At 44.2% G+C, this 18,909-nt stretch overlaps 1 protein-coding gene across 1 annotated transcript in view; it reads left to right on the top strand.

Moving 5' to 3' along the window:
* The first annotated feature begins 1,842 nt into the window (after positions 1 to 1,842).
* HGSNAT (heparan-alpha-glucosaminide N-acetyltransferase) overlaps positions 1,843 to 18,909 on the top strand; it is a 32,045-nt gene continuing 14,978 nt past the window's right edge. Inside the window, exons 1-7 of the mRNA XM_083469809.1 lie at positions 1,843 to 2,222; positions 7,354 to 7,469; positions 9,155 to 9,282; positions 12,929 to 13,050; positions 14,213 to 14,282; positions 16,293 to 16,362; positions 17,412 to 17,521. Coding sequence (XP_083325935.1) covers positions 2,105 to 2,222; positions 7,354 to 7,469; positions 9,155 to 9,282; positions 12,929 to 13,050; positions 14,213 to 14,282; positions 16,293 to 16,362; positions 17,412 to 17,521 — 734 coding nt within the window. The 5' untranslated portion in view covers positions 1,843 to 2,104. The remainder of the gene's footprint in view (positions 2,223 to 7,353; positions 7,470 to 9,154; positions 9,283 to 12,928; positions 13,051 to 14,212; positions 14,283 to 16,292; positions 16,363 to 17,411; positions 17,522 to 18,909) is intronic.

The raw sequence follows: 18,909 nt of genomic DNA on the forward strand, positions 1-18,909 counted from the left end.
GAATAATGTCCCTGGACCTGCAAGAAGGAAGAAAGAATAAAAAACAAGCTTCCGTTTTGTCCGATGTAAACATGTACACTTCCTGGACATTTTTTAAAAAAGGAACACACAGAGAAATATCTGCATGCAATTTCCAGAGAAGCAAAAGACAATGGAGAGTGTGGTAGTGTGAACAGCAAGCAGTGGATTAGCAATAAATAACCATGACTGAAAAAAGGGGAATGTGTGGAAGCCAATGTGCCAAACACACAAAGAGAGAAATAGGATCTGAATGGTTCGTTCACAATATTATTATAACAACAACATCAACAATAATAAATTTATTTTTTATACCTTGTCCATCTGCTTGGGTTTCTCCAGCCACTCTTGGCAGCTTACAGCACATATAAGGTCTGTGTCCGGAAGCATCCCATTGATTGTTCTTAAAAGACTTTAGAGTTATATCTGCAAGTCTCAGACCCTGGCCACCCAAATATATAACACAGTGACGGTAACTTCAGTCTTACTGAAGTGAAACAGGGAACGGGGACAACACTGCCAAATTCACTGTTAATGATCCAGTCCTGATTTCGTACATTTTGTTTTAAGCAGTCATCATTTTATCTTTCTAATACAAGTTATTCACACAGCATCCAACTGCCAAGTTTTCTAGTTTGCCTGAAGCAGGTTTGAGGGAAACAGCGGTATTTGTCAAGAAACTACAGGACTGATGCAAACGTGTCAATGTGACTACAAAAATTAGCAGTGGGTGAGCACTGGATGTGGAATAAGCAGTAATATGTGAATATAATCTCAATTCAAAAATAGAGATTGCATGCTGATCATGCCCCACCCAGGCGCTAAAGGATTTCTTCAGCAAGAGTAAGGTGCAGCAATCGTTGTCTTGCAGGCTAAGGTGCATTCCATGAGATTTCACTGACACCAATTACACTGCCACAAAACTCTATGGAAAAAAGTACCGGTAAATCCAGTCCACTAAGTTGCTAAATGTACAGGCTTGATCAGTACAGATTTAGAATTTTTTGCAAATGTAGCATCTAGACGTCTTATGCAAGACCTTTCTGCCATTCCCAGGGATAATGGGAGTTGTAGTCCCCAAACATCTGGAGAGCCAAGTTTGCCTGTGCCTGTCCTAAGCTATACCTCAGGCTTCCTCAACCTTGGCCCTCCAGATGTTTTTGGCCTGCAACTCCCATGATCCCTAGCTAGCAGGACCAGAGGCCAGAGATGATGGGAATTGTAGTCTCAAAACAGCTGGAGGGCCGAGTTTGCCTGTGCCTGCCCTAAACTATACCTCAGGCTTCCTCAAGGGCCCTCCAGGTGTGTTTTTTGGCCTACAACTCCCATGATCCCTAGCTAGCAGGACCAGTGGTCAGGGATGATGGGAGTTGTAGTCCCAAAAACATCTGAAGGCCCAAGTTTGCCTATGCCTGCCCTAAGCTATAGCTCAGGCTTCCTCAGCCTCCAGATGTTTTTGGCCTACAACTCCCATGATCCCTAGCTAGCATGACCAGTGGTCAGGGATGATGGGAGTTGTAGTCCCAAAACATATGGAGGGCCAGAGTTTGCCTATGCCTGCCCTAAGCTATAGCTCAGGCTTCCTCAGCCTCCAGATGTTTTTGGCCTACAACTCCCATGATCCCTAGCCAGCAGGACCAGAGGCCAGGGATGATGGGAGTTGTAGTCCCAAAACAGCTGGAGAGCTGAGTTTGCCTATGCCTGCCCGCCTAAGCTATACCTCAGGCTTCCTTAACAGCCCTCCAGGTGTTTTTTGGCCTACAACTCCCATGATCCCTAGCTAGCATGACCAGAGGCCAGGGATGATGGGAGTTGTAGTCCCAAAAACATATGGAGGGCCGAGTCGGCCTACGCCTGCCCTAAAGTATAATTTAGCTTGTTTAGCTTATACTTTGCCTGGCTGAGGCAAACGGGACAAGCGGGGCGGCGACGGCCAACCGGCGGCCGTTTTCCTGAGGGGAAAAAGAGGAGGAGGAACCGGGAAGCGGCCGCCTCTCCTCCTGCTCCTCCTCCTCCTCTTCCAGGAGGGCGGCCGGCGCAGGGCCCGTCCCTCGTCGGCGGCCGTGCGGCTTCGACAGCGGCAGGGATGGCATCGCTGAGGCCGGGCGGCTGGGGCCAGCGGGCCTCCTCCTCCCTCGTCGGGCCGCTCCTGGCGCTGCTCGTGCTGGGCTTGGCGCAGCCCCACCACACGACCCCCAACCACGGTAAGCGCCGCCGCCGCCGCCATCCCTCCCTCCCTCAGTCCTCCGTCCCTCCAGCTCCTCTCTCGCTTCGGGTTTTTGTTTCCCTCACCCCCCACCCGTTTTTATAATGCATATTTCCACCTCGTCTTTTTATTTTTATTTTTTAATGGCGTGGCTGAAGGGCGGTTATGCAAAGTTAGTTAATAATGCTCAAATTAAAGGCACGGATTTTGGGGGGGAGGGAAGGAAAACGGGGTGGCGCCATTGGAAAAAGGTTTCGCCTGCCCCGCTTTTGCTCTCAGGGCGAAAGGTAAGTGGTCGGCGCTGCTTATAGGTTTTTAAAATTGCATTTATATGCCACTTTTTCCCCTCCCAGGAGCTCAGGGGTGGTGGTCCCTGGGCGTGGTTGAGGGACAACTCAAGTAAATAAATAAAAACACTTCACTGAAAGTTAAGAAACTGGAGATTTTGGCAGGTTTTCCTGAGCACTAGGGGCCAAAAGAGAGTGCTGTGTTATCCCATGTATAAGACTGTCTTTTTAAACCAAATTTTTAAAGTTTGAAATTGAGGGTCGTCTTATACACGAAATGTTGAAAATATTTATTTCTTATTTTTTTTGTAGTAATATTTATTGAACAATTAATAAAGGTACAGAATAAAAAAAACATTTAACAGAAAAAAAGAAAAAAAAGAAAAAACACCAACAAACAGAACAGAAAAAAGATTAGAGTTTTCATATCCTATACTTCATCACTAGTTTCTTGACCTCCGCACACCTCCCTTTTTGTATTCCAGTTCAAATATTTAGTTCAGCAAATCCTTACCCTCTATCCTTAACTTTACTCAAGATCTTAACCTATATTAAAAATACATTTTCCCTCATTATCAATCTATATTTACATATTCTTACTAATCTTTTAACCAACACCGCTTATTTTCCATCCAACGTCCATTTAACATTCATAAATTTTACAGTATTTCTGTAGATATTCTTTAAACTTTTTCCATTTATTTCTTAATTTTGAGCTCAAAAAATAAGAGTCGTCTTATACAGTGGTACCTCTAATTATGTTCACCTCCGGTTACGTATCCTTCGGGATACATACATGGCAAACCCAGAAGTATTTCCCCAAGTTCCGCCGCATGCGCAGAAGCACTAAACCGCGCGCATGCGCAGAAGCGGCACCTCTGGTTGCACATTCCTCGGGATCCAACCCGAGCACTGGAACGGATCCCGTGCCCAACCGGAGGTACCATTGTACAGTCATACCTCGGGTTGAATGTGCTTCGGGATGATCGCGTTCGAGCTGTGATCTGCGGCAACCCAGAAGTAACAAAGCGCGTTACTTCCGGGTTTCGCCGCTTGCGCATGCGCAGACGCTCAAAATGATGTCACGCGCATCCGCAGAAGCGGCAAAAAGCGATGTGCGCGTGCGCAGACATGCCTTCGCTGGTTACGTTTGCTTCTAGATGCGAACGGGGCTCTGGAATGGATCCTGTTCGCATCTAGAGGTACCACTGTACACAGAAATATATGGTACAGTGGTACCTCAGTTTACGAACAACCCTGTTTACGAACTACAGTGGTACCTCGGGTTAAGTACTTAATTCGTTCCGGAGGTCTGTTCTTAACCTGAAACTGTTCTGAACCTGAAGCACCACTTTAGGTAATGGGGCTTCCTGCTGCTGCGGCACCGCCGCAGCACGATTTCTGTTCTCATCCTGAAGCAAAGTTCTTAACCCGAGGTAATATTTCTGGGTTAGCGGATATGTAACCTGAAGCATCTGTAACCTGAAGCGTCTGTAACCCGAGGTACCACTGTATTCAGTTAATGAACTCTGCAAAACTGGAAGTAGTGTCCCAGTTTGCAAACTTACCTCGGTCTACGAACAAATGGTGGAAGGGCACTGGCAGTGTGAGACCTCATTAGGGAAAGCGCGCCCCGGTTTAAGAAAGGTTTCGGTTTACGAACAGACTTCCGGAACGGATTAAGTTCGTAAACCGAGGTACCACTGTTATTTAAAACAACGGTTGTTGAGACACATCCTTCCCAATCTGCTAGACAGAGCCAGGCACAGGATGACAGGTGGGTCTCCTGCCACCCCACCCCCAAATAAATCCTGTCTACACCCATGTACATGGCTCTCCCCCCACATCCCCACCCTGCTTCAGCCTCACAACAGCACTGTGAGGCAGGTTGGGGCTGAGAGACAGGCCCAAGGCCACTTCATCGATTAGTGAAGGATTTGAATCCTGATCTCATTCCCGGCGGCCTCAACCTTGAAGTCTCTTAGTCCAGTGCTCTAACAATTGCACCACACTAGCACTCTGGTTGTGCCGCCCTGGGAACAGGATCTTGGACTCAGCTGGCCTTTGCTGGAACGATTCAGCAAGGCTTTAAAAAAGAAAATATTATTACAGGCTCGTTTGTCTTCCATTTAAAAACCATAGAAGTACAGCTCACAAAAGACAAAACGGAGCAGATTAAAATAACAAGCTGCAAGCTCTAAGATATGCTTTAACCTAGCTTTTAAAACGGAAAGCTGCCGCCGCCACCATCATCATTTTGTTTTGCATGCCACCCTTTCCCACAGTTTCAAGGCGACTCATAGATCTGTGTAACCATGAATGTGACAGAAGCCATAAACAATAAATAAAATTGTGTCAGCAAGAACGCAGCCAAACGGAACAATTTCCACATGAATCGTAGGAAGAGCGAAAAATAAAGATACCAAAAATTTATACTGTGTCAGTGGTGGCAACAACATCTCCCCTCCCCTGCTGCAAACAAAACCCCAGCCCAAGACCCAGAACAATATCCCAACCAAATAAGATAACTTTGGGGGGTGTGAAGCTTTAAATATCATCATATTTAACCCACTTTCCCATCCAATATTCCCACGTTACTTGGATTTCAAAAAGTTTTGCAATGTCTCCCTAGATTGACTCATCAGCCTGGCAGATGTTAAAAAATGATAATTTCCACCCTTTATTGGGCAAGGTGGTAGAGAGGGCGGTGGAAGAGCTACTAGATTATACGAATTGTCTGGATTCATTTCACAATCTGGATTCAGGCACGGTTCAGCAACTAAATCAGCCTTGGTCAACCTTATGGGTGACCTGTATCAGGAACAGGCCAGGGGATGTCACAGACTGTGGTATACACTTGTGGGATGGGTATAAGGGACAATTTTTCTCAGTGCTTCCGCTCCTACCAAGAAGGTCATGTCTGGAAAGTAGCAACGGGAGACTCTTTCCACTCCATGGACTTTGTGCTGCAGTGTACCACAAGGTAAAATTTCCTCCCCAATGCTGGTTTTAAAAGCCTCTGGGTGCAGCCATTAGGAGTTTTGGGGCAGTTACCTGTTCTGGATGGAGTTGCACTCCTTCTAAAAGAACAGGTGCAGAGTTTAGGGGTGATCCTGGATTCTTCTCTGTCTCTGGAAACCTCTGGTGGCCTCAGTGGCTAGGAGTGTCTTCTATCAGCTATGGCTGGTATGTCAGCTGCAGCTGTTCTTGAACAGTTATGGTCTAACCCCAATGATCGATGCATGGGTGACTTCAAGGCTCAAGCCTTGCAGTGCTTATTGCAATGCACTCTATGTAGAGGCTTCAGCTGGTGCAAAACGCTACAGCTAGACTGTTGATAGGAACATACTATCACTAGCACATAACTCCAGTGTCCAAAAGTCTGCACTGACTGCACATGCGCTACTAGGTTCAGAGGTCTTGTACTAATTTACAAGGCCCTTAACAATTTGGGCCCAGGATACCTGAAAGACTGCCTAATCCTCTATAAACCTGCCTGATCACTGAGGTCATTTTCAGTGGTCTGCCATGGCTCGATACATAGCTCATATGCCCCAGGAGTTATGCATTTAGCATTGCAGGCTTAGTTCCTTTCTGAACTTCTGGGATATACTGAACACATTTTTATTCTGGCAGGCATTCTAATTGAAGTTTGGTTTTATAGTGATTTTCATTTTTTGTATTTTATCTCTGTAAACTGCTTAGAGGTTATTGCACTTAAGCGACATGGTTTAAAACAAACAAATCCTAATGTTTTTGCCAGGGACCATCCGCCCAAGTGTCTAGCTAGACAGGTTTCTCAATGGAAAAGCATTTTTTCACACTTGCTTTATTTATTCAAAAGGCTATATCCCATTCTTGTGCAGATGCATTTCTCAAGGAAGCTTACAACCATTAAAGTGTCATAGGCTTTGTAAAAAATATAAAATAGAAACAGGCTCAGCCAAATTCATTGTACAGTATAAAGGTATTTACCCAGCAAGACAAAAGTGTGCTGGAACAGAAAAGTCTTCACCAAACAGCAGAAGACAACAAGGTTTCAGAGCCACTTGGCCATTAGTTTCTCTTTTAAAAACTTTAGCCCGTGCTCAGAGGCCCCTAGCTCAGAGGACATGACATCGCCCAGTGGTCAAGCATATGTTTTGCATTCATTAGGCTGTAGTCACAGTCCTTGGCATTATGTTTGATTGTTGATGTAAAAATATATTTTGGGAACATGATTTTTTGAGTTTGTCATTTCTAAAGATTAGCCATTATAGTCTTCTACGATCAGCCTGTTTGGCAAATACATCGATTCCCAGAACAAAGGCAAGTTGTGACCCACAGCCACATTTGGGGGTGTCAGCGAGAAAGGCAAAAGCCAGTAGCAGTCCAGTATCACACGCACTCCAGGGATGTTCACAACAGAGGAACAAGACATACCAAAGAGCTGGAGTAAAGAAATTGTTCCAATATCTCTGCAGTGACTGAATGCTTATGTGCAGCAGCCTTATAAGCCCCCCTCCTAGGCACAGCTGTTGGACATATGAGCTAACCAAGGATTTGGGTCTACTTGTGAGGAAACTGCTGTGCTTGAGTAGCCCATTACTTCTGAGGACTAAGCCAGGCACTGTGGTGTCTGGCCACAGCCTGGTACTGCACCTTCATGTGCTGACATCCTATTGGGCTTGGAGGTGACTTGGCTTCCATCTCTGCATCTGAGCCCATTTGCAAAGGTGTTTGGGGTTTATATGATGCCTCCGAGTATGTAATCTGGAAAGGATCTGTCTTTGCAGAATTCCCAGTTCATCAGCAACACTGGCTAAATGGTGAAGCTTTCTCTCCATGCTTTATCTCTCACAGACGTATCCAGAAGACAACCCTGGGATCTGAAAATTGACCAGGCTTTGCTACAAATTCATAATGAGTTGCTTGGTGAGAACTTAACCATCTCCTGGATCTCCGATTATTGCTACCAGGTAATTCATACTCATTGATGGGTAGGTGGGAGTTATTGAATGCTGCCCTAAAACTTTCACATTTAGAAAGCAACGATGCAGTATAGTTTAATACGTCATTATTTTCCAGAATCTGACATTTCTCCCCTGGGAAAGGAGGATTGGGACTTAGGACCATGAAAATTAAGAGGGGCCCTCCAGGACTCAGGGGTGTGGAAGAGCACCCCTGTCATGTACAATTTAACAAAATATCTTCACGGTAAAGGGAAGAAACGCACAGAAGAAGCCAGATTTTGGTATTATTGCTTATAGTTGGCTCATTATAGCCATGCAGAAGCCTAGTCTCAGCTCAGTAGTTAAGACCATGCAAGTATGGGTACTTTCCAGAATTTTTCCTGATTTGCAAAATAAAAACTGGGCAAAGAGACATGGCATGGGAGGGTGCTTACTCAGGAAATTGACACTGAGAACTGAAATGGTTTAATTTTCTATCCACTCCTGTGTCTGTGGCCTGCTAATGTCCTGGAGGTAGAGCGATGGTAAAACCACGGTTTGTTGATTTAGAGGTTGTGACAAACCACAGTTAAGCTTTGTAAACCATGATCCATGTCTGAACTGAGCCTGCATGAATGCTGATATATTTTCAGTGGAGAAAATAGTTCTAGACTCTAATCCCAAGATAATGTGCAAACAAACCAGTGGTGCTAAAGCACATTTTATTTCAGCTAGTATAACTCTTAACATAGGAAACAGATCACGTAGTATTTTTTAAGATACCATTGTACAATTTTGTCTGATTTCTTTTTTTCAGAACAAACCACTACTTTCCTTTAGACCAGTGGTTCTCAACCTGTGGGTCCCCAGATGTTGTTGGACTTCAACTCCCATCATTCCTAGCCAGCATGATCAGTGGTCAGGGATGATGGGAGTTGTAGTCCAACAACATCTGGGGACCCACAGGTTGAGAACCTCTGCTTTAGACGCTTCTATTTGTGTTATACAGTGGTACCTCTAGTTGCGGACACGATCCGTTCCGGGGTGCCGTTCGCACCCCGAAAAGTCTGCAACTAGAGCGGCGCTTCTGCGCAAGCGTGGAGGGTGATAGAGCGTTTCTGCGCATGTGCGAAGCACGCAGAACGCTAGAAAGCCAGGGCTTTTTCAGCTGTGGCTCCGATCTGGTGGAACGCTCTGTCACAAGAGACTACGGCCCTGCAGGACTTGACATCTTTCCGCAGGGCCTGCAAGACAGAGCTGTTCCACCTGGCCTTTGGCCAGGGCACAGCCTGACTCCCTCCTTCGGCAATCTTCGTGGAGCTCTGGCCCAATGGTTGCCATTGGTTTGATTTGAGTTAATTTTATAATGAATGATTTTAGAGTGTTGTGTTGTGTTGTACTGTTGTACTGTTTTATTGTTGTTAGCTGCCCTGAGCCCGGCTTCGGCTGGGGAGGGCGGGATATAAATAAAATTTATTATTATTATTATTATTTTGCACATGCACAAAGCGTGCAGAATGCTTCTGCGTGTGTGTGCAGGGCGAAGCCCGGAAGTATACACTTCTGGGTTTGCTGTGTTCGCAAGCTGAAAAGACACAACATGAACCTAACACAACACGAGGTATGACTGTACTTCGAAGATGGTCTTTTTATTGTGTCTAGTTTTGGTCATTTCTATATCTTATTGTTGTTCATTTTCCCTTATTTTCCAGTGCTTGCCTCAGGAACTTTCCATCAACAAAACACCTGAAGAGCCTAGTATTAGCACTGCTGCTGTGGATTCTCAGCATGCAGTCACCCTGCTGGTCAGTAACACGAAAGACAACAAAGAAATTTGCAGGTCAGAACCTTATTTTAGTGTACTGTTCCTTGAAATAGTTCACAGTTGCCAGCATCTGCAATGTCCCCATGGCTCTGCTGTGGTTATTTATTTAGTGAAATTACAGGCTTTAATGAAAGTCCAGTAATATACTGTACAGTGGTGCCTCGCAAGACGAAATTAATTCGTTCCGCGAGTTTTTTCGTCTTGCGAAGCACGAAATCCCATAGGAATGTATTGAAATTCAATTAATGCGTTCCTATGGTCAAAAAAAGTCCAAACAAAGCCAAATTTGGTACAACAAGAGTTTATTAAGTGCTCTTTAAAGTCACACATACTGTAAAGAGCATTTCAAAAATTGAAGGAACAATAAATTAAGTTTCTAAACATGACAGAAAAACATTAAAAAATCAACAAAGTGTACAGTACATTTTGTAAGACTCTGGGGGACAACTCAAAGAAGGTTCCTCTTCCACTCTTTGCTTCTTGCTGAAGAACCCCCTCCTCAACTGTTCCCCAAGCCACCCACCACATTTCAAACCCAGAAATTTTTTAAAAAAACAGCAGAGTGGCCCAATGGTCACAGAAAATCATAAAAATGCAGAAAAAAAACACACAAGCTTCCAGATTCTTGCAAACCCCTCCCCAACACCAAGTCCTTGAATTCCAAACACCCCAACCCAAAATCCAAAAAAACCCCCAAAAAGTTTTAAAAGTTTAACTTACCAAATGGCTGCAAAAGAAGTTTTGGAAAAGCTTCAAAAATCACCAAAGTCTTCAAAAACCTCAAAAAAGGCTACCACACCGCGTTCTATGAGTTGCTCCTCGAAGTCAAGTCGCAACTGTATTAACGGTGTTAAGAAAAAGGAAACAAACTTGCAAGACGTTTTCGTTTTTCGTCTTGCGAAGCAAGCCCATAGGGAAATTCGTCTTGCGAAGCAGCTCAAAAAACGCAAAACCCTTTCGTCTAGCGAGTTTTTCGTCTTGCGAGGCATTCGTCTTGCGGGGCACAACTGTAATGTAAGCATAGTTCCATCATTAACCATTATTGGAGAGTTTATGTAATTCTGCAGCAGCTGAAGCAGCAAAACTAGTATAAAGTAAGCAGCACATAAGCGGCACACAAAACACTAAAAAACCATTCTACGTTCTAAATCTTAGGCTTAGTAAATGAATAGATGCTTAAGTCAAGAAAGAACTTGGCATATGAAGTTGAATGTATGTAAATGCACCAAAATCTTGAGGGAGAATTTCCTGAAGAAAGAAATTAAATATTATAGCTTAATCTAAGAAGAAATGTAACATATGGACTTGAATGTTTATAAATATATCAAAACCAGCGTGGAATGTGTAAGAGCTTTGGAATGACGCAGTTAAAAATGCCGTCGCCATATTGGGAAGTTCTGTCGGAGGTCTTGAGTCTGGGAGGAGAAAGAGAGAAATAGAGCTGTTTATATATTGTGGGTTAAACTCCTCAGTGGGACTTAAGAGCGACAGTTTTATGAGACTATGATGGAAAGAGTGATGTTATCTATGAAGGAGATGATATATGGAAACCATCTCGATTTGAGGATTGGAAGAACGGAAAATTCACACAGGTCTATTATTACTATTGGTGTTTATCGGCTTAAGGAAACTATCAGAAGAGATCATAAAGAAAAAAGAGAAAATATATGAACAAGATGTGATGTGGAAACAGCAAGATAAGATGGGATAGAATTATGAACTCTGTTTGGACTGATTGGGACATTAACACAGCAGCAAGAAGATGATCAGAATTCCCCTTCGGATCTTGAAATATGGGTCCCCCCAACAAAATTTAAAATTCGGCTTTGTAATTCGGAATTTATGTGATATGATTTAATTTGATGTGATTGGCCAGTTAATAAAAATTATTTAAAAATATATATATATCAAAACCGTGAGAGAGAATTTACTGAAGAAGCCTGAGACTTTTAATGGGTGAAACAGGTGACAAACGCCGGCACCCTGTCTAACTCTTGTGCGTAACATCACCGACACTTCGTTTGATCCAACTTACCTTTGTTGATATCTACAGGAGCCTGGCTAAAGGAACCTTTAAGGACTGAATCTTCCTTTTGGACACAATTTGAATGAGTTTTCTGTTTGTGGCTTCTGTAGTAGATCTTCTACATAGCTCTCTCAATTTTTGGATTATTAATGTAAGATTTAGAACCTAGAATGGTTTTTTAGTGTTTTGTGTGCTGCTTATGTGCCGCTTACTTTATACAGTGGTGCCTCGCAAGACGAAATTAATTCGTTCTACAAGCCTCTTCGTCTTGCGAGTTTTTCGTCTTGTGATGCACGGTTTCCCATAGGAATGCATTGAAAATCAATTAATGCGTTCCTAGGGAAACCGCCTTCAGACCAGGTCCGGGGACAGTCTGTCCCCGGACCTCCTCTGAAGGCTGGGGGGGGGGGGACAAGGGCTTTTCTTCACACCCCCAGCATTTTAAAAAACCCCGGGACAGCGGAGGACTTCTCCGCTGTCCAGGCGATCTTAAAATGCTGGCGGGCGGCATTTTAAAATCGCCCCGGGACAGCGGAGGACTTCTCCGCTGTCCGGGGCGATTTAAAAGCCCCTGGGAAGGCAGGCAGGGGGGACAAAGACTTTCGCCCCCCGCCCGCCTTCAGAAGGTGTTCCCGCCCCGCCGCCCGGCTTCGGAGCAGCGTTCCGAAGCCCGGCGGCGGGGGCAGGTGTTCCCGCCCCCCCGCCCGGCTTCGGAGCATCGTTCCGAAGCCCGGCGGCGGCGGGAGGAGGCGTTCCCGTCCCGCTGCGCCGCTTCGGAGCATCGTTCCGAAGCCCGGCGGCGGGAGGAGGCGTTCCCGCCCCACCGCCCGGCTTCGGAGGAGGTCCGAGGACAGTGGGGAAGACGCGCTGCGCTTCCCCGCTGTCCCGGATATTTCCCTATGGGCTGTCGTCTTGCGAAGCAAGCCCATAGGGAAATTCGTCTTGCGAAGCGCCTCCAAAACGGAAAACCCTTTCGTCTAGCGGGTTTTCCGTCTTGTGAGGCGTTCGTCTTGCGAGGTACCACTGTACTAGTCTACTATGAGAACTGGCAGCATAGGTTCATTTCTTCAGAAGCAGCAGAACTAGCAAAGGCAATCTGAATTCATAATGAGAGAAAAAGACGTAGGAAATTAGCCTAGTGCTGAAGAACTTAGATGGGAGCATAGATAGAAGAGACTGTAGAGGAGAAAAGTTGCATAATATCAGGAAAGTGAAGAGAGGTAAGCAGAAAACAGAACTAAGAACCAAAAGTTTTAGCAGATCCTCTAAGACTCTACCCTGCTGTCAGCTAAATGGGCACAGGTTCTAAACCGTTTGTATTGTGTGTTCTGCAGGCCATGGGGTGGTGAGCACAGCAGGCATATTTAAAGCACTTTTTCTACACAACTTGTGATCATTGGATCAGCTGGCATCAGGGTGTGGGGGTGTGCTTGCATCAAATCATCACACAGCTACATATAACAGTGTGTTAGCACACCAGAAAACAGTGGGTCAGCTTTTAGGCCATGCTAACATGTAATTATTTAAGTCTGGCTCTTTAAAGGTATCATACATACTGCATTGTGTCAGTGTGGTTTCAGAGGTAGTTCTAATTTAAAAGTAACTTCCCGGATATTTTCCCTTTGCTGTTTGCAGGTTACATTATCATTTTGGAGAATTTGGAAACTATTCCCTAGTGGTTGGGAGTCTCCATGGCAGCATCCCGAAGATTTCATGCAGTATAACTGTCAATCAGGGTCCTTCCAACAGCTATCTCCGTATGTTGCTTTATATGTTTATGGTTTTTAAATTTTTTTTATTTAATCCCAAGTATCAAAACATACTACAAAATAAAAATTGTATATTCTAATTTATACAGTGGAACCTCGTGTTACGGATGGGATCCGTTCCGGAGGCCCGTCCATAACACGGAACTGATGCAAGCTGAAGCGCCGTGTCTGTGCACGTGCACGGTGCGATTTAGCACTTCTGCGCATGTGCAAAACGTGATTTAGCAAGCGTGTGTGAGCGGCAAAACCCAGAAGTAACCCATTCCGGTACTTCCGGGTTGTCGCGGGACGCAACACGAAAACACGTAACCTGAAGCGGACGCAATATGAGGTATGACTGTATGGATGGATGCCTCTGGGCAAATTAAGGTTAAGGAAAGGGCCGTAGCGCTGTGGTGGAACATCTAGTTTAAATGCAGAAGATTCTAGGTTCAATCCCTGGCATCTCCAGGTACAGCAGCGAACACCTGCTGTCTGAAACACTGGAGAGCCCCTGCCAGTCAGTGTAGATCAGGGGTTCCAGAACCTTGGTCCACTGACAGTAGCTTCATTCAGGTAGTCCATGGCATGGCTGCAGAAACACAATTAAAAACCACACAGCGTCTAGCACATCACATTAAAATTGCTACAAGAGGCAGACAAATCATTAAGTGGGCAATCCAGGACCCTGGATTAAAAAAACTAGGGCTCATCTAATATCAGTGCCCCTGTTTGTATGCATATTTTTTCCCAATTCAGTTAACTCATTACAGCCTGACTAACAAGTCACTCTCCCCTGCAATCTCTAACCAGGATCGTTTGCCCAGTTGTTGCTTTCCTGAGCAGATATTCCAGCCCCTGTTTGTGTTCCTGTGAGCTGTTTATTGCAGGAAACATCCTGAAAGAGGTGTAGCTGTAATATTGGATCATCACAGAGAGCTAGTCAGTGAGAAAAAAATCTAGCTGGAGATGCTTCTATGCTTGAGCATATCACACTTTTCCTCCTCTGTGTTTTTATTATGTTTTGTTTACTGTCTTGAGATGTTAGCAAATCTTCCAATAAAAACTAGGCTGGGGGTGTTTTTAGTTTTCTGCAGATATGTGGAATTCTGGCCCAGGATTCTACTTTGCAATTTGGAGTAATTAAAACTTACTATTTTCCTTTGTATAGCAATTTTTTTTGCGTTTCTCATCTACATGGGATTCTTCTCTATTCTGGCATTGGGACAGGTTTGTGTGAAGTAAGTAAAATGTCTTAATAAGATATTCCTGTTACTTCCTTTTGAATGTTTCTGCTGCTGGCTTATTGAGAACAGTTCATTTATGCAGTCTGGGAATGTGGCTTGTGGAGCGGTCCTCAGGCCTGTCTCAAAGAACATTAGCTGAGAACCTGGCTCCTAAGTGCAAAATATATAATGAACAATCAAATTTCCCTGAAAAATAAAGAACAGAATATCTCTGTTTATTCCAAGCCTTCTTTGAACAATGTTGTGCTGCCATTGATGACTGTCTATGTACAGCTTTCCCACCACTCCTTTTATTACTTGCCTGGTGCCAGCACTTACTGCAAGACCTTTCTTGATGTGTCCAGGCCTCCCTCTGCATCACTTGCTGGGACATTGTTACGAAAGTGTCCTGGGTGCCAGGGATCCGGGTAACTGGGATCCAGGGATTCCACTATGGAGAGCAAGATGACTGCCCTACATAATTAAAGGGTCCTCTCTGGTGTTACAAAGATGATGATGATAATAATAATAATTTATTTATACCCCACCCATCTGGCTGGGTTTCCCTAGCCACTATGGGCAGCTTCCAACAGAACATCAAAATACAATAACCTATTAAACATTAAAAGCTTCCCTAAACAGGGCTGCCTTCAGATGTCTTCTAAAAGTTTGGTAGTTATTTTTCTCTTTGACATCTGGTGGGAGGGCGTTCCACAGGGCGGGTGCCACTACCAAGAAGGCCCTCTGCCTGGTTCCCTGTAGCTTGGCTTCTCGTCGCAAGGGAACCACCAGAAGGCCCTCGGCGCTGGATCACATTGCTCCCTCCAAAGGGTATGCATCATTGATCCTCGTATCCTTTTGGACTGACGTTCCAGAACAGGGATGGAGGGCACTGTAATCCATTAGCTCCGTTTCTCTCTAGATGCAGGGATGTTGCCAGAAACTGCTTCTGGAAGACAACTGCTCTACCCCATAGCACTTGAGCTCTGGTATTCCACAGTGCTTTCTTTGGGGGGGGGCTGGGGGAGTCTATGTCAAATGTACAAGTGGGGTTATTTAGAAATTTGGAGTGAGGGTGCCATCAGTAAGTTGGTGACACCCAGCTGGTGTCAACATTCTGCTAGCTGAGGTGGTGCATCAGCCTTGACACCTTGCACAGAAATAACCTGATCACTGTTGCCAGTGCTCTGGTAACCTCCAGATTAGACTATCGCAATATGTGGCACATGGGAGATGCCTTTGAAGGCTGCTTAGGAGGTTCAGTTTGTCTAGAACACAGTGGTTGACAATAGACTGGAACTAGTCAAACGGGAAGCTTTTAATGTTTGATGCATTACTGTATTTTAATATTTTGTTGGAAGCCGCCCAGAGTGGCTGGGGAAGCCCAGCCAGATGGGCGGGGTATAAATAAATATAATAATAATAATAATAATAATAATAATAATAATAATAATAATAATTACAAATGTCACAAGTGCTTAAATAACTTCACTGGCTGCTAGTCTACTTCAGAGCACAGTTCAAAGCTCTGATTTTAACCTTTAGACCCCTATACCGCTTAAGACCCAATGACTTCCTAACCCTACATGATCTTGCCCAAACACAGAGGTTATATGCATATATTTTTCTATATATCTCCCCGCCTTCTGCTTTTGAAGGTGGGTTGCAGGGAAAAGAACATTTTTGGTGGGGTGGGGGGGGCATCTTTTCCCAGAGAGCACTGACTTTTCCCTTTTAGTGTCTGGTGAAAACCTTTTTATTAATGAGACGTTTACATTTTTATTTCTTTACTTTTATTTTCCTCTTCGGCTTGCTAATACCACTGATACTTTTAGGCTGTTTCTGCCTTGCATAATTTGTTTGGTTTTTACTGTTTTAGTTGTCACTGTAAACGTCCTTCAGATTTTCATTGCAAAGTAAAGGACAGGTGATCAAATACTTTAAGTGGCTAGCTAGCTAGTTCAATCAATGAAGGTGTTCGTAGTAAAGAATAAAAGGGGACCTTTCTCTACTCTTAATTCACAGCATCGAACCAATCAGAAACTGGCTTTACAAGAAGATGAACCCTACAGAAACTGATCGACTAATTAATTCAGTAAGTTCTTGGAATAACACAAATTGTCCATTAAAAAAAACACAAACACTGTCAAGAATTTGCTTTGAAGTTTGAGGGGTACACACATAGGTCATGAAAACTTAATCACATTGTTTAATAATTCAGTTTTTTGCCTTATAAATTGACTGAGTTAAGGCATGTTCACACATGTCTGTTGATTTATTGATGAGTGCAGCACCAAAGTTATTACTTCCATCCTAGAAACCACTTTCACGGATCAGCCATCACCCAGCGCTACCTTAAATGCAGTCCTTTTTCAGAGTGGCAATGCAGTTAACTCAGACATCAAATGATTGTACTTGTGTATGAATCAGGTCTCTTGGCTGAAAAAAAGTACCAATTGCTTTTCTTTTTCTTTTTCTATTTTTAAACTTTTTTTTTAATTAAAGATTTCTTGGTTTACAAAAGTAATGTGCGATGTCTCTTTTTCCAAGTTACATTTTCTACAGATCAGTTTCATTTGTTGAGACATTAGCGTTACATTAAGAGTACTGATTGCTTTTAAGGGGTTTTTTGCCTGGTAAATGTATATATAGGATTGAAGCCTGAAACTATGCTGGCTACAAATCACTAATGTGACATTAATTTTGTTATAGCTTTGATAGGGGAGGGTATTTCACTGAAAGGCTGGTTGTTGTTTTTTTGGTGTAAGGAATGGTTTTTACCTTCCTTTAGTGTTTTTTTCTTTATACAGGAAGCAGGGTAACACCCAACATCTGATCAATAGCCAGCACTATGTGAATAATCATAGCATTAGTAGATTCATTGGAGTGAGTGGCCCTGTTGTGTAGAGAAATACTCTTGTAGGTGTGGTTCCTATCACCACGGCAGTAGCATGATGAGAAGCTGCACTTTTGGAAAGGCACTGGACCCCTGTCTCATATTTGGAATTCGGTAACGCTAAAGAGGAACTCTCACAAAAGAAAATAAATAAATAGATGCCGATAAACCTGTTCTAAATGGCTTGGGCTTATTCAAGAACATCCACCTCATTGCTATAATTTTTCCTTGTTTCCTTTCTATTCAAGGAGCTTGGATCCCCAAGCAGAGCAGATTCTGCTGGTGGCGATTTGCCGGCTGGGGTATGGAGTTCCGCTTCCTCCCTGCAGAGGCTTCGTTCCCTGGACACGTTTAGAGGGTAACTTTCAGCTCTAAAGGATTTCATACCAGAAAGCTTCAAAGACGTTTCTGTAATGTGTTCGGGGAAATTAAAACCAGTTGCTTTCAGAGTTACCGTATTTTTTGCTCTATAGGAAGCACTTTTCCCCCTCCAAAAATTAAGGGGAAATATGTGCGCGTCCTATGGAGCGAATGCAGGCTCCTTGGCTTCAGCGATAGCAACACGAAGCCGCCAAAGCGCAGAGGGAGCGCTCCCTCCGCACTCCGGAGGCTACGCGTTGCTTTTGCTGAAGCCTGGAGAGCGAGAGGGGTCGGTGCGCACCGACCCCTCTTGCTCTCCAGGCTTCAGGGATAGCCGCCTGAAGCCTTTGGGGCGCAGCGGGAACTCACGCTGCGCTCCAAAGACTTCGGGTTGCTTTTGCTGAAGCCGAGAGAACAAGACTCTCCTGGCTTCAGCAGAGAGGGAGAGCTGTGCAGCGCCCCTTCAGCGAAACAGGAGGAGAAATGGGGCTCTGTTTCTCCTGCCGCTTTGCTGAAGGGGCGCTGAGCAGAGAGGGGGAGAATTATTTTCCCTTGTTCTCCCCCTCTAAAACAAGGTGCGTCCTATAGAGCGAAAAATACGGTAATGTTGTTTTCTGTGGTAGTAGGGCTCATAGAGAGGAGAATCCATTTGTGCTAGATGCCATGAAAAATCCAGCAACCGTACAAACAGAACACTGCCTGTTTCTTAAGGGATTCAACCCAGCCACAGATTATATGCCGCCCCTCCCCAGTTCCTCTCAGCTCCAGCACATGAAAGAAGGCATGATTCTCTTGGTTCATTCTCTATCCCTTAACTGTGGGCAGTCCCCAAAACATAGCAAGCCCAGGGAAATGCTGGAATAAAATGGAAAACACAAACTCTGCATTATAACATTCTCCTGGCAGATGGAGAAGAACATTTGGTAGGAACTGTCAGTTTCTGCCTTCCGTTTGCAGATTTGTTCCATTCTCTCATTTGTAACAGACCTGGGACCAAAAAACCGTGATAGATTTATTTAGAGTCTCAGAACTTAAAGTCAGTTACAATCACCTGCAAACCAACAACTGTAGAAGTAATGAATCAAGGTAGCCTTCTCTTAACAAAGTACATAGTTCAGTCGGAAGCATGTGAGACTCTTAATCTGAGGGTTGTGGGTTTGAGCCCCACGCTGGGTGATAAATTCCTCCATTACAAGGGGGTTGGACTAGATTCTTGCCTCCTCACAAGGAGATAAGGTTACATCAAGAGAAGCTTCTGAATCATACCTTGTAGGATTAAATAAATACTGTGGGGTTTTTCTGGGGGGGACGCATACCCCTAAACATTTTGTGAATCTTTGTACTTTTGTCCATTTACTGTATTTATTTTCCCCGATTTGAACTATA

Source organism: Podarcis liolepis (assembly GCF_965112155.1).
Source record: "Podarcis liolepis genome assembly, chromosome: 13".
Lineage (NCBI taxonomy): Eukaryota > Metazoa > Chordata > Lepidosauria > Squamata > Lacertidae > Podarcis > Podarcis liolepis.